This window comes from Lepisosteus platostomus, chromosome 9 (assembly GCF_059453375.1).
Source record: "Lepisosteus platostomus isolate fLepPlt1 chromosome 9, fLepPlt1.hap1, whole genome shotgun sequence".
NCBI lineage: Eukaryota > Metazoa > Chordata > Actinopteri > Semionotiformes > Lepisosteidae > Lepisosteus > Lepisosteus platostomus.
The window spans coordinates 37,409,509-37,430,743 of NC_142619.1; the positions used below are offsets into that span (position 1 = coordinate 37,409,509).

Consider the following 21,235-nt stretch of genomic DNA (forward strand, 5'->3'; position numbering starts at 1 on the left):
CTTGAGTATGTCCAAGTGTTTCTCCTCTGTTTCAGTACCAAAGGGAAAGGGAAATGTTGTCTGCTGGGAGCAGGAGAGATACAGTTACCATGGGAGTTATAAGCAGTTTTCTGCTGTGGATGTTATACACAGAAATCCAGGACAGGTTAAGAGCCCACTGTTGTTCTTCATGTTGGGCCAAATGTTGACGCTGTCAATTCGAAATAAATTCAGAGACCTTCAACACAAACTTAACAGCAGGACCAGATCAGATTTTGCATGGTGTAAGTATCCTGCCTGCACTATGTAAAAGCAAACAACTACAAACATTAATCTGTCAATATAACACGAGACTGAGAAATGTCAAAGGACCAGGTAATTAAATGTTCATACCTAAATGCTTGGAGTTTTTGAAACAAAATACAAGAAGCAGAAGCAAGCGCATCACTATTATATTATATTGTAAATTGAATGACTGAGACACAACTAACAGAGCTGTGATGCCGAACACATTATTAGTGGGAAATCAGCATTCTAAAGAAACAAAAAAGATAAAAAAGAGGGAGAGAGAAATGTACAATCAAAGAAAGCACTTGGTCACATGAACTTAATGTAGATAAACTGATGATCTCAGAATCTATATGGTCAACCTCATAAAAAAAGTTTATAGGACATAGTGCTAGGAGTATTGCCAAAGATCAGATTTAGAATGCAGTCTCTTGTGATGAAATCAGGGATTTATGGATAAATCAAGAATGTTTTTTGTTAACCTTTCTCGCATAGATTGCAAAAAACATCAGCAGCTAAAATTGAAATTGTAAACATGGCTAACAACTTACTCAGTTTGCAAGAGCACCTACCTGAGGGAACGCTGGTATTTAGTCTTTTCAAACAGTGTGTAGTGAGACAAAATGAGACAGAACAACCTACACGGAAGTGTGATTATAATATGACATGCATTTTAAACTGCAGAGGTAGAACCCAAAACAAAGTTTTGGAATATGATTTGATCAGACTATGAAGGAAGGAGACAGGCTAAGAGATGTAGAATGGAATAAGACATATTGAATCGGCACAAAATGGATGACTGTTTGAGACACAAAATAGATTCATCCCATGACTTCACAAATAAATAACAAGAATCAGTTAAGTCTAATTTATATAATAAACTGCAAACACATGTTATAAAGGATATTAGAAAGTCAAAGAAAGGCGTAGAAATGAATATTGTAATGCAAACAATAAAACCAGCATAGAACAGTTTTTGAAGTATTACAATGACAAAGGAACAGTGAAGGACAAAATAAGGTGTCTCAAAGATAAAAATGGAAACCTTTTTTTAGATGATGACAGAGAAATGACTTATGTATTAAAGGAATATTTAACTCAAGTGTTTACCACCGAAGGAATAGACAACATCTTTCCCACTGGTGAGAAAATTACTAATGTAGCAACCAAGCAATTATAGAAAAATAGGTCCTGTTATATGCAAGGTTATGGAAGCAATAATATAACTCATGTAGAGGATATTTATATGGCAGTATGATTTTAAGAGATAACTTGGATTTAGAAAAGGTCTGCTTAAAGTAACTCTTTGAGCATGCAGCTGCAATATTGTCGCGTCTTTTGGAGGCTTTCGATAAAGTCAGTCTTTTATGATTAACTCTCACAGCAGGCAGGGTTTTAAGGTAATGTGTGTATTTGGATGAAAAATTAGTTTTTGGACAGGAAATAGAGGATAAAAATTATGGGGTAACTGGTTATAGTGGGGTGATATAATTAGAGGAGTGCTGCAGGCAAAAAAATAACAGTTCTAGACACTGTGGGAAAGCAATAAAAAATAATTTTATGACATAGTGTCTTCAGAAAATATTTACCCACCTTTGATTTTTTCACAATTATAGTATGTTACAAGCTCAAATGGAAACATATTTATATGGACTGTTTTGTGACTGAGCTGCACACAGTACTCTATACTGTCAAAGTAGAACAAAAAGTTTTTACCATTTAGTTTAAAAGAACACACTGAAATGACTTGATTTCAAAAGTATTTTCCAGCTTTGCTGTGACACTCGAAATTGAGCCCAGGAGCATCTCATTTCCTTACAAAATCACTTTTAAATTTGAATAGAGTCCATCTGTGGTCACTTTGTTTTGTTTACATGATTTCAGAATAAATCCAATTGTCTGTTAGGTCCTTCAATTGGCGGTGCTTGTCAGAGCAGAAGCTCTACCATGAAAATCAATGAGCTGTCTGACCACTCTGGGACAGAATTGTGAGAAGGCATAGATCTGGGGAGGGGTAGAAAAATGCATTTACGGTGTTGAAATTTCCCAGGAGTGCAGCAAAGTCCATCATTAGGAAATGGAAAGTATTCAAACCACGACAAACCATCCTCCCAAACTAATCAACTGGTCAAGAAGGATCTTGGTCAGAGAAGAGACAAATAACCCAATAAATACCCTTACAGAACTACATAATTCCATGAGTGAAATGGGAAAACCTGTCCAAAGGACTAGGATCTCTGTAGCACTACTCAGTTTTATCCTATGGGTGAGTGACTAGATGGAAGCTAATGGCACATCTGGAGTCTGCAAGAAGTCACATGGCAAAAGGTTCTCTGGGCTCAGGAAACAAAAATTAAACTTGTTGGACTGAATGCAAAGCTCTATGCCTGGCACAAAGAGAGCACAGTTTATCATCCTTGTAACACTATCCCTCCCAAGAAGCATGGTTGTGGCAGCATCATCTTATGGGTACGCTTTTCAGAAGTATGGGACTGGGACACTTGTCAGGATAGAGGGAACAAAGAGTGCAGTCAAATACAGGCAAATCCATGAGGAGAACCTGCTTCGGTCAGCAAAAGTTCTTAGACTGGGGACCAGTTTCATGTCCCAGCAGGATAGTGACCCCAAACATACAGTGGCAGTGGCTTCAGAACAAGAAGTTTTAAATAGGATTTGTTTTGCATATTTACTTTTGCATATGCTTCCAAACTGTAATTGCTTTTCCCTAAAATTAAGTTTAAAATACTGGAAATATGTAAATATTTTGTCACTAAAAGCAATGGAGTGGCCAGTAAGTGAAATCAGAGTGGTTTAACATGACTTTAGAATAAATACATCTGTCTGTATAAGCCTCAGCACACATAGTGATATGATAAAGCAACCATTAACACTATGAGCTTTGGTTGGAAGCTCAGAAAAATGGTAGAGCAATACATATACAGTATATCAGGAGAAGGTTAATTATCCCTTTTAATGCAGTGAAGATCATCATTAAGAAATGTAATTTTCCCTGAATGGAATACCACTCAGATACTACTTACAGTATATAAGGCCAAGGCCTCTATTGAAAACCTAGCAGTTATGCAAGTAGGCAACTGGTTAGGTGTAAAGGAGTTGCTGTTTCTCTCAGCGGTATGTCAGTCTGTGCTGTATGTGTGCAGACAAATTTAAGAGAGAAAATAAATGCAGGCATACGGACGAGACTGCAAGAGTATGATTTGCTCCGTCTGTGTTCAGAAATATGGAATGAGCACAGGTGTTGTTGTTTTAATTTGCTAGTCATGGAGGAAGGCTAGGGTCAAGGCTACATTTAGACCAATGGTTGGACTTCATCAGAGGGTTATTAAAGGCAAAAGGAGATTGCTCCCCACAGGTAGTAAGGGAAAAGTGAACGAGGCAAACTATAGGAGAGTAATGGAAGAAAACTTTTGTTCAAGCTTTACAAAAAAGTCTCAAACTTTTGAAATTTACATTCCAGCAAAACATTGACCTGAAGCACAAAGTAAAAGCCAAGCCACATTAAAGTGGTCTGACAAGGAGAGAGTGAATATCCTTGATTGGACAGTCATTCTTGAAAGTTTAGAGTGAGGCTTGACAGTTGTAGTCCATCATCTATCCCCAATGGATCTGTCAGAACTGGGGCAATTTTCCCCGGGAAAATTAACCCCCCCACTTCAAAACTAGTAGAAACTTATGTAAAAACTGCAATTGCTTCCAAAGGTGCTTCCACCAGATAATGAGAAGGCTGAATACCTATGCAATCAATAAATTCTACTTTCTTTGCAGGTGTAATTACCTTAAATCTACTTCAAATATAGCATTGATTCACAAATATCATTTTCTGATCATTATAATATTGAATAAAAAAAGCATTTATAAATAGTTACAGTATATAGGTTACATGCAGTTAATCAAAATGTTATATTAGCAGGGAGGTGAATATTTTTTCAAGGCACTGTAGTTAAAAGCACAGATTTGGTCAGGATATACTGTAAAAAAGATACTGCAGCTGTGGAATCAGTCCAGAGATGAGTAAACAGATACAATCCAGGGCTCAAAGTAAACTCCTACACTAACATGCTAAAAGAACCTTAACCTTTCTTGTCTTATATATTGTAATAATTATAATTATAATTTTTAAAAAGCCTCCAAGACATTAACAGAGGGAACCCAATGGACTCAACAGTGAGACACAGGCCAGAGTACACAAATGCAAAATACAGTAACGTGAATTTAGCGAGAGCAAGGTGCACTCCTTTGCACAAAGGTTTGTGAACTAAGGATGGTAATAACTGAGCTGGAGATTTGATGAATCACTGATAATGTGCATTGCCACTTTGCCACTTTGAAGTTTAATTGTTAGCTTAATTAACTGTAGCATCTTACTTTCTAGGAACATCTGAACTAATTATTGATTGCCCTTCTGGTAGTGGCATAAGAACAGGTGGCTATTGTATTGTGTCATTCACAGTTGTTAAACTGCATTGTTTTCCCTAAATAGCAGTAGTTGTGTTTCCTGAAAAAAACTGGAACAGCAGCTGGTAAAGGATGAGTGTGCAAGAACTTTGTATTCAGGATACAGATATGGAAGATCCTGTATCTAAATAATCAGGACACAAGACATAGAGGAAGTCTTTTATGCACATTTTCTGATTTTTTTCTGCACCAGCTAGTGTTCACCATTGTTTTGTGAACCAGTATGAAAGCTTTTTTCTCAAGTCTTGATTAGACAGGCCCAGACGCTTGACTTATTCATTCTAAAGGTCCATTCCAATCATTCATTTAGATGGCAGTGTTATAAACTTCTTCTCTCATCATGTCAGATCTTAGAAGTGGAATAGGTTTTGGGCCCAGTCATTCTCCTCTCATTGTGCTCTCTGTATTGACCATATCTCAATCCAAATGCTGTATGTGTATGGCCCTGAATGTCTGTTCTAAAATAATTAATATTTTAGCAGGAACTTTACTTAAAGCTTCTGAAAACCTAAGACTACCATGTAAAATGCTCCGTTTGATAAATGACTTATTTTGCTTGTTTAAAGACAGTAATGTTACCAACTTTTAGCCAGATCTTATCAGATTACATAAGCTGAGTAAGTCTGGATCTTGTTAGTACGGGGAGAGGAGATCTCCAAGACAAAATAGGTTGCTTCTATAAGTAATGTTCATGGACCAGTAGGGAGTCCGTTTTTCTTGCGGACCAGAATTTCCAAAAACACATGCCCCACTATGTTGAATTTCCACTTGTATCCAGATATGTTACACCATTAAATTATCACAGATTTGTGACTCCAAGTGTCCAGACTACTTGCAGCATCAACATAGTGGCGGAGCACAAAGTTTGGTTATCCTTATCTTGTTTTAGCAAATTTAAGAAGTAAATCGGCTTATTCAATGTTACCCACCTCCAGTTTATCTTAATTAAATTAATCTATAATTTCCTGAGTACTTAAGTTTCTTTTTTTTAAGGCTTTGCTTCCCTCACTGATCTGAGTGACTTGTAAACATTTTAAGAGGTTGTGGATCTTTCACTGTTTTTGTATGAGTCTGTTTTGGAAGGCCTAAAGGGATCTCCATTGCTAAAAGGTTGCATTATACTTGTACACCACCTCAAGAATACTGGGGTTTTTCTTCCTGAGTTGTGCATGGCCGACCTTTGCTCTCCAAGATTTGTGTGCATCACAAGCAATTAATTTAACTACTTAATGGTAACCGCCTAACATAGTCATGGAAAAAAATACATCAATTCAGTTGAGTCTAAGGAGGTCTTTACCTTTTTCTGTGTGTTCTAAAACAAAGCATGAGCGAGTGAAGTCGATCTTTTTGAGCAATATCCTGTCAAGGGTCACCAATTAAGTAGAGAAGTTTTTGAGGTGTAAATTTACCTGTGATCTAAACTGAAGAGGCAAGTCCATAAGCATAGACCTAAGGAAATCAAGGACCTTGAAAATTTCTGCACAGAGGAAGGATGGTCCAAGATCCCATCCAATGTATTCTTCAGTCTTATTATAGATAAAGGCTTTGTACTGTTACCCATGCCAGAAGAGGTTGCATCAAGTACTAGGAACAAGGGAGCCAATAATTTTGAGAGAAAAAATGGTATTACTCATTTGAAAACCTTTATGGGCATAAAATATAGCTAATTTTCTGTGCCGTTTATTTTATGCGGCTTTTTTGTTCTGTTTTTTAAAGGGTGCCAATAATTCTTGAGCCCACAGTATGAAATATTTAGGTGGCATTACCTTTTCACCAATGTTAGCATTTCTCATTAATCTGCAAAATATAGTAATATTAGCTATTAATATTATTATGATTAATATTAGACATTATTGAGTACAAATTATATTAATATAATTATGGTTAAGATTCAACACAGCAAATGCTAGAATATAGTGTTTGTTAGTTCTTAGAACAATGTACTACCATTAATTAAATGTAATTTACCCAAAGTGACCTGGTTTTCTGGTTTAATTCTGGTTTCTTCCAGTCAGGCCCTAACATTGCACTATGTTCTAAAGAATGTCTGGTTTTAATCATAGTTATGGTAAGTTACACCCTGCAAAATCTTGGACTGCTTGTCTGAAAGATAAGGTAGAAACAGCTAGGGATCCCATGAGACCAAAAAGATTTGGTCTGTGTTGGATATGTTTTATCCTTTCAGTGTGTTGTGGTTATATCAAACAACAGAGGAAAAAGAATAGAAGGAAAATATTTTAAAATAGATTGGAACAGTAGACAAATTACATATTATGGGGAATCATGACAATAATATGATTAAACATTATTTTAATTATGATAAGGGATAGTAACTGATAATAGTAATGAGAAAAGTGATGATAACATTATAACAAGAGGGTGTAAAAATAAAGAAGGAAAATAGGAAGGAGTAAATATTACAGAGGTATGACTTTAGAAGTGCATATGAATGTCAAAGGAACAAATAGAAATTAATATCATAACTAAAAGAAGAAAAACACAATGTTCATTAAATCCAAATTTTAAACATTTTTAGCATGGACAAAACTTGAAGATTTCATATAAAATGGACTGATGCTTCCAATAATAAACAAAGGTGTATGTATGGGTTTATACCAGTGGTATGAGTATGTCCCCAATCAGGTAGCATCTCTCTCTCATTAAAAGACGGGTTGAGTCAAGTTATCCTTAGATGGCCAGTGGACGTCTCGACCATATCATCAGGCAGTAGTGACCACAACTCCATGCAATGCTGCTCATAAATGGCTGGGCATCACCAAGGCTAGGTGCCCTTCAGGATGCCAGGATAGGATCCTCAGGTAATGGCCAGCAGACTACCTGTGTTCTTGTAGTATTACCTATGGGATAATCAGCATTACCACCTAGTAGTTTGATCCTGTCAGATCTCGGAGCCGAACCATAGCTGGTCTGGTCACTACTGGAATGTATGACCTGATGCTGCTGTAGTGTATATGGCTCTGTAAGTAGCACTTTTCCCTCTGAACATAGTGCAATATGGTGATGGTGGACACTGTGCTTTTAGGACAAATGGGCAGCTCAAAAAACAAGATTTCCATAAATAAAAATAATATTGAGAGATTTTTAATATTTTGACATTGAACATTTATTTTGATTTCAAACAAGCATCCTAGTAACTTAATTGCTTAATGTTTTCATAGTTTATAGTATACAGTATACGATATAATGTTTTTGTATATTGTATTAGGCTAGTTGGCCTTTACTGTATATATTCCTTCTCATTTCTTGTGTATTTTTTTTTTCCATTTAATTCGTGCAGTGTCCTTCTCAGGGTCTGTCAGTTGCATTTCCTGTGGCAATGAGTTGGCAATGACACAGCACCGAATCCATTTATTCTGCCATACTGTACACTGAAGCTAACTTTTCTGGAATACTTAGTTCCCTTCTTAACACTAATGTGCAGTGTTAACAAGCAGGTGTCAAATAAAGTTTCTGGTTGACAGTCGGAGCATCATCAACGTTAGGACTCAGATATTATTGGTGTGCAAAAAAGTGCAAATTTTACAATAGATGTTATTTTTCAACATACATGTAATTTGTTTCAGTTTTATTTCTGTCTCATTAGATAGAAACCTCTCAAGACTGCATCTTTTATTCTATTTTATATAACAAATAGCCCATATTTTTTGTTTTGGTAATGGTTTCTTAGCCTAATTGGCCTAAACTGTATATTGTATATTCCTTCTCATAGAGTAAAAAGAAAACGAGCAAGCCTGAATGATATGAATATAAAATAGCTTTTTTCTCTATTTTCAGAAAAAAGGGATCACTCCCATGGTCAGCCCACATCTTGTTGGGGGCTGAGATTATCTGCACCACAATTACTTTCTTACTCCAATTTCCTTTGTGCTTTTAATGTTCTGATGTTAGCTTTCACCTACAGGTCTGTCTTCTTTCTTCACAAGAGACCCTTCTGTCTCCCATGGGTCTCTTTGTCTCTTCAGCTCCTCTCCAGGCGGAATTCTTAATCCGGTCTGCCTTTCTGTGGCTGTTTTTCTGTTCTGAGTGTTCTCTTGGTCCCTGATGTTAACCAGGGAGACTCTACTCATCCGCTGGTCTGTCTCTTCCACCTGGGCTCACAGATGCCCCCAGATCCCTTACCCAGCCATGACCACCAGCTTTTTAGGAACGCAAACTCCTGGCTTTCCCTCTCACCCTTACTGTTCTTTCTCCCTTATCCCATGATCAGGCCTTGCCACATAGATGACCCTTTCCATCTGTCTGTTCAATCCCTGCAACACACCCCTGGGTATGGCATCCCTCGCCACATTTTCTGCGGCTGCAATTCAGCTTGTCAAGTTCTGCCAGGGCTGTTAGAGAGCATTCTGGGAAGACACTCCTAACTGTGGAGCCCCCCCCTCTTACCCTCTCACACATCTCACCCCATTTGGACTGGGACACTTCACCACAGCAAGCACCAGCGCACCTGGCAGAGGAACATTTGGTCTAACAGACCCTACCCTTTCTGTGGCACAAACTGAGGTGTAGTTCATTTCTCACATCACGCCAAGTAAGAGTCTTTCCAAACAGTTGTTCTCATGTGAGTTTCCACTCTCTCTCTTCTCTCCTTTTGCCCTTATTGCCACCAAATCTGCTGAAATCAAATGTGAATGTTGGCTTATGGGGAGCTTCTCAAATAATGAATAAAACTGCATATAATTGCTTTGGTTTTAGTACTGCCAGATTTCATTTTTTCAGCTGCGGTGTCACTGAAATCTTTCTTAGACCGCATAATTTGTGTTAATAGTTGTGTTATTGTGTAATCAGGGCATGAAACCCCAGTTTTGCTGTATTGAACATTTGCCCCCATTGCTCAGTAGCTCTTGCGTACACTTGCGTTGCTTGCAGATAGATCACTGGCTAGGAGTTGTGCTGGAAAATGGGACAAGGCAGGCAGGGGACAGACAGTGGGACAGACTAGACAGGTCTTAATTTCTTTGTAAATTTTAATACATTTTATTCTGCACAGATTTAATCTGATAAAAAAGGAGGGGCATACTCTTCCTACTTTTAAATGTGAGGGACCCTTGGATGTTTTGACCCCCCTTTCTCATATGAAACATGAAGCAAAGGTCCTTTCTACTTTGTGATGATACTTCGCTTACCTTATCTGTGAAGGGGGGCCGCAGGTGCAAAGTGGGTGCAGAGGGTCCTCTCCCGTGTGTGCAGCATTCTGGGATCCCAAATTATTATTAGCCTTGAGCCCAAGTCACACTTTCGTTTCTGCTCTGCTGAGTGTTCTGTGAGGTTCACAATGTGCAAAAGACAGGGGGGGCATAAAATACGAAGTCCTAATGTGTAAAGACTAAATAAATAGGAACAGCTGTGTTTTGAAAGTGCTTTATTGCAAAAACATATGGGAAAAGAAAAGGTAAATAAAAGCTTTATTAGTTTCTGCCTCGGTAAAAGGTGAGAGAGAGCCTTAAAGATTAGGAGGGTGGATGGAACCAGGTCAGCAGCAGATGAGTCCAGAGGAAGAGAGCCAAGTCTCTGCCATCCCACAGAGCAGTGCTTCTCACAGGAGCTGCTTGCAGTCTTATTCCAGACACAATTTCTGAAGCATGAATAATGCCGTAATGAAGAAGTGCCATCTTTGTTTTGGAATGTGTTAATATTTATACAAGTAGAAAATTTTATAGACATGGTATTAGAATCCAGCCTATACCTTCTTAATATTGTAGGGAAAAACATAAAAAACAAACCATTCTACTTGTAAGGATTTTAAGCTTGTGTAATTAGTCTGTACATATTATCAGTGGTATAATGTGTTATCCCACATTATTTAACCATGAATTAGGTTAAGGTTAAATTCATTGTCATCTCCGCACCAGAGCATCTTTAATTTAGTACTGACTTGTAACAGTGAAACTAGTGCTTGACTAGTTGAACATTTGCTGCATTGAAAGCCCATTTAGTTTAAAGACAAAAAAGGATGTTTTAAAACAAAGCAATTTCCATTTACATTTTTTACTTTTGATTGTGCCTAACAAATCTTTAAAAGTAAAAATGTATTAATGAATGTCTGCTGTGCATCTACTTAAAAAGCAAAATGTAACACAAAAAAATTGCATTTTATTGATACTGTATTGCATTTTTTCATATTTCCATGTATTTGTAAATGATAGGTTACTCGTTATTTGTTTGTTTGTTTTTTGGTCTAGTTACATCACTGCTGTGTTCTTCTCATTCCCTTTTTTCCAGAGGGACGGGACTCAATTTTGGAACCACTGTCTTTGCCAGAAAGGCCAGGCTGTACTGCACCTCCAGACAACAGCATGCCAGTACCCTGCCTCCTATGTACAGAGTCTTGTTCTCCTGCTGAAAAGGAAGCACTTCTGAAACATATGGTCCTTGAACATAAGCTGGTGATTTCTGATGTCAAACTTATTGCTGACTTTCAGAGGTAAATGTTCACTTACCCTGCAGTGAGATCTAAAAGACTCATCACACTGTTCCCTTCAATGCTGTAAATATACTGCATGTTGGTTATTGAATTCTCTGTCTAGGTTTTTTATGCACGTTTAAGGTTTTACTATTTGAGCTGATTTTTGATAAATAAACCATCTTTTACGAGACCAATCACTCACCTCTGTTCTTCTTTGCATCCCTAGCAATGAGGCCATCACATTTTTCATCTGTCTGTTTAGAGCTGCCAGATGGTCAATTGTCTTTGCTTTTGGGCTAAAACCTCATTATTAAGCATTGAGCAGTGGGATAGACCAAAGGTTTCTCAGGCTTTAAGTGTTAAGACTTTTCTTATCTCTGAATAATCCAACAAAAATTTCCTAAGCAGGGTGTGCAGTCATTTTCTTCTCATTAGTCTTCGGTAACTTATTGTGTTGTATAGCTATAGTGTTTATATGGTTGTATATATGGTTGCTATTTGAAGTGAAAGTATATCTTACTGTATATTTTATATATTGCTATATTAAATTATAGTTACATTCAAGTACTTCAGATGAATCAAATTAATAAATTTGGAATTATTGTCACTAAGCTCTTAACTTGCCATTTGTGTGTGCTGTAGTGTTACAAAATACCCAACATACTATGTTGTACTCTAAAGTAATAAAAATTAAGCATCGTATAATTGGTAATACTCTTTGCACTCCAATTAAAGAGGCTTTATGATTAAAGTAGCTTAATTCTATTTAAATTTTTGTAAAATATAAAAGACAAACATCAGTAAAGTTTAATCAGTCTTATCTGGGTAAGTACCGTATATGGTCCAGAAAGTCTCCTTTCTTAGTTTCTGTTTTCAATAACCAGACCAAAATTTCATTTTTAAAATGGAAATCCAGTGCAAATCCAGCATAAAGTAATTTGGTAATGCATTTCAGAAGATATTCAGATGCCGATTAATAATTCTTTGCTCCAGAACACCTCCATATTGCTAGTCAGAAGGATCACTCTTCATTGCTTCCTGATTTAAGGAAGATGCCCTTCAGTTGTGCCACAGTTGTACTGATGGGGTTTGACAAATGCTCATTGTAGTGTCCTTGAAAGCACTGAAATATCTACATGGGTACTTCCATTTCTGGTGTCTGAGTACAAAGAGCATTACCAATTATATGATGCTTTATTTTTATTATTTTAGAGTACAACATAGTATGTTGGGTATTTTGTAACACTATTTACAGCACACATAAATGCAAGGTACAGAGCTTAGTTACCGTAATGATTTAAAGACAGTGTTCACTACTTAAAAATGACACAAGTCACATAATTAATTTCTACTATTCAAAACAAAGTCCTGTTATTCATCACTGGTTTTGAAGGCTTTGAACATTAAAATGTTTAACAATCCATAATTGACCAGTAATTCGTGTAGAGATTTTGCTTGACAAGCTGTATCTCTTCACTGAAGACCTAGTATTTAGTAGTATGTGTTTGGAGGAACTTGTTTTATTCTTCTGCCTACATGCTAGGTGAAGGTAGCTATACAGTGTTTAACAGTCATGGGTGGAAGACCCAGGAATACATTTCTAACTTGCATGCAGCAACTTTTCCTATGCATGGGGCTGTTTGGAAACTAAACACTGAAGCGGTGTGATGAATGTGATATATCTGTCTTCAGCACACTTACACCAGTTCATGAATCAGATGGGGTTTTTTCTCTTAAGAGATTTGGGATTAATAGCATTAGCTACACTCAAATAATCTGTACTATATGAGCCATATATATCTTCATTCCTGCAGACAGTTATGGATACCCTCTTTAGATTTTAGCCAGAAGGGATGGCATACATGCTGTGTTCCAGCTTTACAGAATTTATTTTTCCACAACACACCTCTCTGTATTAAGCACTTAGCAAGAACTGTCTCTTCACTAAATTCCAATTCAGCAAAACATGTTAATTGCCCTCTGGGTGTAGGGTGACATCGTGTGACTACTATACTTCAGATAATTGAGATAAAAAAATGATGTGATTATTCTAAACTTTAATTTCTTAAGAATACTTTTTATGTATGTGTATGTCTCATTCTACAGTTGTTCAACCCCATACATATATACATGTACAGTATAACAATTAGGAGACTGCAGATCTCCAATATGAGTTAAACAGGCTCAGTGATGTGCATCACCTGTAAGCTTTGCATGTATGATTGACAAGGCAAAACAGCAGATGCATTGTTAAATAAAAAGTAGTGTTTCTTGTTTTGGAAGTGTTAGATTTGTAGTGGTTTTAAGTGGGGAAGCTAAATTGGTTAAAGTTAAGTTTAATGTAATGTAATAAGGTAAAAAACAAACAGTAAAAACAGAACACTGGAGGTATGTTACTAGTATTGTACTTCTCTGACATCCTGCTTTCCAAATAATTAGGTGTGGAGAAAAATGTTCACCATTCAATTTGTGCAACTAATGAAACAATTAGATTTGTTTAAGGAACATTTAATTTAGGCTAATGAGTATTTATTGTATTGATTATATTGTCTTATTTATGACTAATTACAACAAAATGTTTCTGTAAAATCCTATAGTCACTAAAATCTTTGAAGCCTTGAGGAGATACAGTAACTGTTTCCTCTTTCACACTGTACTGTGGGCACCTGGCAAAGGTGTTTGTATCTATTTTAGGGTCCTTTCATGTTAAATGTTTGACTTCTCTGAAAATAGTTACTTTTTTTCTAATTGTGCACACTGTATGCCAATCAAAGAGAAAAATTAAAAAAATAATTTGTAAGCCTATTGTATTTTTCCACTTCTTTCAGAGATTCTGTAGCTAAAGTAAAGTGCTGATGACACAAATGTGTTTCTATATCTCACAGCTGACACCGTCCAGTGAAAGGGCAGGGGTTAGCTCAGCCATGCAGCATGGCTTCTGTGAGAGTTTTTCAATAATCAGAAACACAAACAATGGCGTTAGCTTGCTTCATTTAATTTTCCTTTTATTTTTGTGACTGAAGGTTATTTTTTTCTTGCATCTAACCAAAACATTAACACTTAAATTTGTTCTATTTGTAATTCAGATATATCCTGTACTGGAAAAAACGATTCGCCGAACACCCAATCACTGAATTCTGCAGTGTGATCCGGACAAATTCAGAAGGCCCCGTTGGTAAGCCCAGATTAACAATAAACAGAAAACAAAGTCGGGAAGATTGTATTGCAAACCAGAGATCCAGGAAATCCATGAGGAATGAGGATTTATTTGTTCATTTCTGAAATAATACCTTCTATTATCATTGCAGTGCTAAGTCTGTTATTATGGTTGTGTTAGTTATAAAATCTAGGGTTTCTCAGTGCTGTTTTACAAGTCATGTTGACATCCATTGCTGATTCTTTCTTTAATCTCATAGGTCCCTTATTTGTGAAGCAGCAGTTATGAATAATATGTATGCCTCTGCTTACTCTTTTGAAGAACAATAGATATGTTTTTTTCAAACATGTGATAAGACTGTAAAGAAAAGGGATCTTTAATCCGCACCTCAAAGCATGAGCATTCTTAATGATCCCTTTCCCAGGGAACCTTCAATTGTGATTCAATGCTTCCATGTAAAAGTGTGCACTTCTGATGTCTGTCCTTCCATGTGAATATGTCCTGTCTTTATTTGTTGAAGAATAATGAATGATTAAACCAAGTCAACTAGATAAACTTACAAACATCCTTATAATATGAGAAAATGTTTTGAATTTGAAAAATTATTTGAAAGTATTGATGATTCTATACCACATCTGAGGAGGATGTTTTTTCTTGATCAAGCTTTAATACCATACCTGTAGGTGAACAGTTGGTAGTCTGTTGAAATGTTTTCAGTCAAAGTGACCACAGTATATATACACAACAGGGGTGCCCAGCTTCTGGCCTGGCAGGCTCCTTTGTATGCAGGTTCCAACTGCAGCTCAGCTCTCAATGATCCAACTGAACGAAATATTGGCAGTTTAACAGCTTTTTCCAGCTCTTAAGATGCTCGTGATTTAAAGGTATGGCCCTTCTTGGCTGAGTTTGGGTACCCAGATTTACATCAAACCCATGCAATAGTGACAGAAATTGCATGGCTTTTTCTTCATACATGAATATACAGACATTAAGTATTAAAATATGCACAATAACTACAGGCAAGACTGGCCAACATTTGTATCCAACTTGCCAGAGGTTTCAGTGAATGTATCAACAGAGCAAAGCTCAATGTACAACTTTTCAGATTATGATGCTGCTGCTTTAATCTTTTATTTATTGATACAGGGTTGGATGCTCTCAGTTCACAGCAGTGTGTTATTTTCCGAGTTACTCTACCAATTTATGCAGTTTAGCTTCTGTTTCTATGTGGATAGAAGGGCTATACATAAGCTGAAGGAAAAAGTAAGGAATAGCTGCTAGTGTTACACAACTAGGAGAAATCTCATCTACAGTGGACTGGGAAATAAACACCCATTTCTCAGTTCCAAAACATTTTTTAAAATGGTTATTCCCTTGAAGGTATTCAAAACTGCAAATGGAATGTAATAAGACATGGCTAATTCTTGTGTACAGTGCCCACTTATGTCGATTTTTATGCCTACATTCAATGGCACATGGTTCAGAATTGTGTTTTATATGTTGTTGTCATTACTGTGTTAAAACGTTTCTCGCTTTCATCTCTAATTCAAAATCTGAATGCTTAGTCATTTAAGTATTAATATACTGTGACCACAGTGATGTTTTTTTTGTGTGGTTTAAGTGCATCTGTCATAAAAACAGCTTGCCCTGAAACACACCCTTTAGAAACTCAGGCCCTCCCACCACACCTGCTGTATAATGACTGTCAGGGGTGAAAAAACGACCACAGTTGTCAGCAAAAAAGTGCTAATCTGGATTTAATAATACGTGTGACTTAGAGATGGCATAATGGTGAAAGTTTCATGAGTGTTGAGTTTAAGAAGGATGATAATAAACATGTACATTGACATGTTTACTGTAAAATGTTTGGGTGTTTCGTTGTTAATAGTGGTATAGAAAAACATTCTCAGATATGTTTTTTTTTAATTGAGTTTAAAATTAAGTTGTCATCTTAATACATTTTGTTGTTCAAGGTCATGTGTATTTGTACTTGTTAGCACCTTGAGTCCTCAAAACCATCATTGAAGGATAAAAGTCATAATTAGTAACTGCGGTGTCTCTAGTATCACATACAATATGTACAATTTATATTTTAAAACAATTTATCATTTCTATTTAGATTATTTAATTACAGTCAGGTGTCTAATAATTAACATTTTTCTCCTCTTTTTCACACATTTTTATTAATTTGCTTGCTAATAATGTTTCCTTTCTGAGGGAAAGAAATGATCTCACTTCCTCTCGGTAGTTCTCATTGCTGTTTAGTAACCTCTGTTTTTGGTCAGTAATCTTCCCTAGTCTAACTCGCGACACTTTTTTAAAAATAATTAAGCACAAGGGGACAGACAAGAATCCAACTATAGTAAAATCAAATTTTGGTTTGTTATGTGAAAAGCATGTTGATTTCAGGAACTTACAGACGAATTTAAAGATGAATCATGTGGCTGTGAAGGTACACTCAAGATTTAGAAATAGACTACATATGAGTTGATTGTATGTGCAGCACCACTTGTGATTTGGGCCTACAGAGATGTCCCACCAGGTTTGATAATGATAAGCTAAATTCTGGAGAATGTCAAAGAATGCTTTGTCTGATAGCTGAGGCCAGAGATCAGTATAAAAAGATCAGTATAATTAAATACTTAATAATACTAAAGATAAATATTGCCAGAAATAGAACAAATGTATGTGCAGACATTTAGCACAGTGGTCAGGTGTTGCTGGACTTCTAATTGGAGGCTGTTGGATCAAATCCCAGGTGAGACACTGCTGTCGTATACTTGACCTGAATAGTTCTAGTGAAGTACCCAGCTTTTTAAATGGTGCAAATGTAAAGTCGCTTTGGATACAAGCTTTTGGATATAAGCATCAGTATAAACATCAGCCAAATAATCTAGTAATAGCAATAGGCAAACATTCAATTTTGGGAACTCAGGTATACCGTATATCAATTAATTGCTATACGGGAGGTGCGGTGGCTCTGTGGCTGAGGATCTGCGCCTGTGGCTGGAAGGTTGCCGGTTCAAATCCCACAGCCGGCAGAGGAATCCTACTCTGTTGGGCCCCTGAGCAAGGCCCTTAACCCCAACTGCCCCAGGGGCACTGTACATTGGCTGGCCCTGCGCTCTGACCCCATGCTCTCTCCCTATCTGTGTGTCTGTGTGTCTCATAGCGAGCAAGCTGGGGTATGCGAAAAGACAAATTCCTAATGCAAGAAATTGTAAAGGGTTAATAAAGTGATGATGTTAATTGATTCTATGGGACTTATGTTCCAAAATATTCTTTTGGCAGGCTTACATTCTCAAAAACTAAAAATGGACAGTAACAAATGAAACATTGGGCAGTAATGTCATATTTGGAAAGCACTGGTTTTCTTCTTGATATCCTTCCACAGTCACATTAGCCAAGGCAGGAGTGGCCTGTAATTCCTTGGATATTACTCTGGGGTTCTTTGGAACTTCCTTGATGATTTTGCAGTTTGTTCTTGGAAAGATTTTGCTTGTTTGACAATGGATTGGTAAAGCATGAAATCCTCAGAAATTGTATTGTAGTTGTGTAATGCATTTCCTGACCGATGACCCTCAATTGCTTTTTACATAAGAGATTTGCAAGATCATGGCGTGGCTTGTTTCCACATACCTGTGTGGTGAAGACCAAACTCACGTTTCTGATCTTCATATACTGTAGGGTGGGGCATTCATAGCTGATCCCCCTAGATCTACTTAATTATTTAAACATCTGGTTCTAATTATCCCCTTTTTTGAACAAGCAATACTAGGGGTTTGCTTACTTTCTCATATCCCCTGTACCCTAATTACTCATTGTTCATGCGCCGTTTTGTTTTAAGTGACATGTAATTGGTAACTATAAACTCTGTTGGATATTTACATAATGACTGGTTTTGGTTCAAGAAGGCTATCATGGTAAAATTATGATATTTTCATATTTATCTTCCGAGTTCACAAACTTTTTTTAATAAACTTCAAACGTTGCAGAGCTTTGTTCTCATGACTTTACTGTGTGCAGGAAGATAATTTTCCCTTTGTCTTGTGAAATTGCAGAAAGACAAGAGGATTACTTCCTGTTGTGTGATGTTTTACCAGAGGACAGAGTTCTCAGGGAACAGCTTCAGCAGAAGAGACTAGTAAGTACTTCACAACAACTCACAAACACAGTTCAGTGGTAATACTTTATAAATTGAAGCACACTAGTCACTGGCATTATTTTGGCATGGCAATAATTAGATATAAGATCATTAGGAAATAAGAGAAGTTAGACAAATAAACTCAAATGACTCTGTAATCATTCTGAATTTGTACCTTTTATACAGTATGTAGACATGTAAAGCACATATTGGTTTGTTTATTGTGTTCTCATGAATAACAGATTTATGGGATCAGAATGGGAATTCAGAATTCATGATGGGATTTTAACAGGATTGGTTATGCTTACAAAACTCTCCAGTACTGTACAGGCCAAAGCTGCAAAGAAAAGCTTGCTTGCCTCTATACAGTTCTGTATTAAAAATGCAAAGCTGCCAATCTGATAGTTCATGGAAGACAGCCTGGTCCTTCAAAAGTGCTTTCAGCTGCTGCAAATTCATTGCTTACCATTTTCTGTTTTAGATGAAAGCAGATCCAAAAAGGCAATACTATGTCCAGACAGATAGAATATTGCATAAACAGTTGAACTATATGAATATTTATCAACCTTCTCAAAAGGAAATAATGTATAACAAGACTGCTAGTATTGATCTTTGAAAGCTTCTCATTTACAACTGCAGATAAAGCCTTCTATCACGCATATTTAGCGGCGTGTCACCAGCATGGCTGCCCATTTAGTCCTAATCCTTTCAGAGTCCATATGCGTACTCGTTTCGTTATTCATTTCCCTCTCTTTTCAGTGTTATCTTATAACATTTTCAGTGGATTTAGTGCCGCAGCTGAATAACTGTTCCAAAATGGGTACTTTGTTAGTTTAGTCAATAACGTTCTTCATTCACAAATTCCTGAGAGTATTGCATGAAGCAGAAAAGTGGAATACTGTTATTCCTCTACGGTGGCTTTCTTTTTTTTACTACATACAGTATAGCTTTTATTTCTCCATTCCTTACCTTTTCATGTTTTATTGTACAGTCCATAGAGTACAACCCATAACTCTTTTAATCATCTATACAATTTTAGATGTTTTAACATTGAAAACTTCTTTCCCATTACTCTTTTTTATATTAAACCTAATGCTCATTGGATATCTAAACTTATTATACTGTATTAGGTTTTAATTAGACATGGTTTTAATCACTTTTGCATTTTAATGCAAACAAGTATTTTAATAGATTATACAAGCATTCATTTTGTAAGAAATTGTTTTAAGTTTGGAAGAATTATCAGACGCAGAATGATAATTTATTGTTTTTAATAAATCACTAAAGTCAGTACAAATGCAAGGAATTTTTGTAGTTACTATTTTCAGGTGTTGTTAGTCTTAGAATAGAAAATGCACTCTGTGTTTAACAGGCCTAACAAAGTACTGTAATTGGGCTTCATTAAATTTGTTTTCCACTTAGAACATGCATGAGTATTTACAAAAATGTTGCTCCATCTGTTACTCTGAGTGGAAAATTGCAGAACCCTTCCTAGTAAACAAAGATAATATGACTTTCAGGAACCATTGAAGCTGCATGTAATGCTCACTTCACTAGGCACTATGGGTTCTTTTGACTTGAGGATCAAATGTGATTGTCACATAACAAGATGGACAGCCATTTTTATTTCTGAATATGAGTTTCTCGCCATTGAAATTAAAAACACTCAAGTTTAAGTTAGTTCAATGTCCCGGGAACGATTAAGTATAAAGACATTCAAAAAGTTGTATTCCTCCTATATAGTGAATATTGTGCATTGATTTTCACTTTGTAAAGGACATTCCAATTAGCCAGATGGCTACAGGAAGGACAATTTGAGGATCTCAAATGGCTGTTTTTACATCAGAATCCTGGGACCCAAAACACACAGAAAAATCTGTGTATTGGTGGGGGTAGAGATACCATCTGTTCCTAAAAGAAAAGGCAAAAAAAAAGGAAGGGGAAAAACCTGTAGGTAACGGTTAATTACATGTTTCCCGGGCTATATGTTGCTCGTCCTTTGTTTATGTTGTGAATACACAGACATCCTTACAAAATAATGACAGGAACCATGTCAGAAACAAAGCAGTATCCTGCTTATGTGTTTATTTAAAAATGTCCTGAAAAACAATAAATACTAAAGAATAATCCGAAACTAAAACAGTAAAACGAATCAAACACTGAAACAGAAAGACATGTTTCTTTGTGAAGGATAAAATGAACATTGTACATGGTGCTTCATTTATACTTCAACTTGAAAAGACTACACCGGAGAAAATCTACACTGAAAGTGTGGAAGTGCCCTTAGCCTGGTAATGGTTTTGTAATTGAATTTTAAGGTTAGAAACCCTAATGCTTCATATAACAGCATAGAAATGAGAAAGATCAAAAAGTGGGATCTCTGTCCCAGAAACAAGAATTACTATTTCTTGTGGCACGTATCTGGTTTACCGCCCTGCCTGTTGCACAGTGGTAATATATCAGTCCATCAGCTGCACTAAGCAGCTAAGAGATGAGAGCTGGCCTACAAAGTGCTTTGTGGCTGACCTGCCATGACTGCCAACTGCTGTTTTGATTAGCAGCTGGGATAAAGAAAGATTCTCATCTGGTGTGCGATGATCCCTGAGTGGTCACTTTGGTCCTCAATCTTCTGAACTCATTCATAGTTAGACGGCAGGAGAAATTAGGAGCATCTGCAGTTACCGGGAGGGAAGCAGTATGTTTCCAGATTTTGATTCTTTTCGTATTAAAGAAAAGCACCGTCTTCCTCTTAGTCTCATGTGTAAGC

The 21,235-nt window shown here is 36.6% G+C and overlaps 1 protein-coding gene across 2 annotated transcripts in view; it reads left to right on the forward strand.

Annotated features, from left to right (window-relative positions):
• znf277 (zinc finger protein 277) overlaps nt 1–21,235 on the forward strand; it is a 42,748-nt gene that overhangs the window by 5,143 nt on the left and 16,370 nt on the right. Inside the window, exons 1-4 of one of the 2 annotated variants that reach the window (XM_088644883.1) lie at nt 9,146–9,292; nt 10,984–11,185; nt 14,254–14,342; nt 18,386–18,468. In XM_088644883.1, the coding sequence (XP_088501009.1) occupies nt 11,058–11,185; nt 14,254–14,342; nt 18,386–18,468 (300 nt within the window). In that variant the 5' untranslated portion in view covers nt 9,146–9,292; nt 10,984–11,057. Of the gene's footprint in view, nt 1–9,145; nt 9,293–10,983; nt 11,186–14,253; nt 14,343–18,385; nt 18,469–21,235 lie in introns of those variants that run through there. The other variant, XM_088644882.1, reaches the window with a different exon arrangement.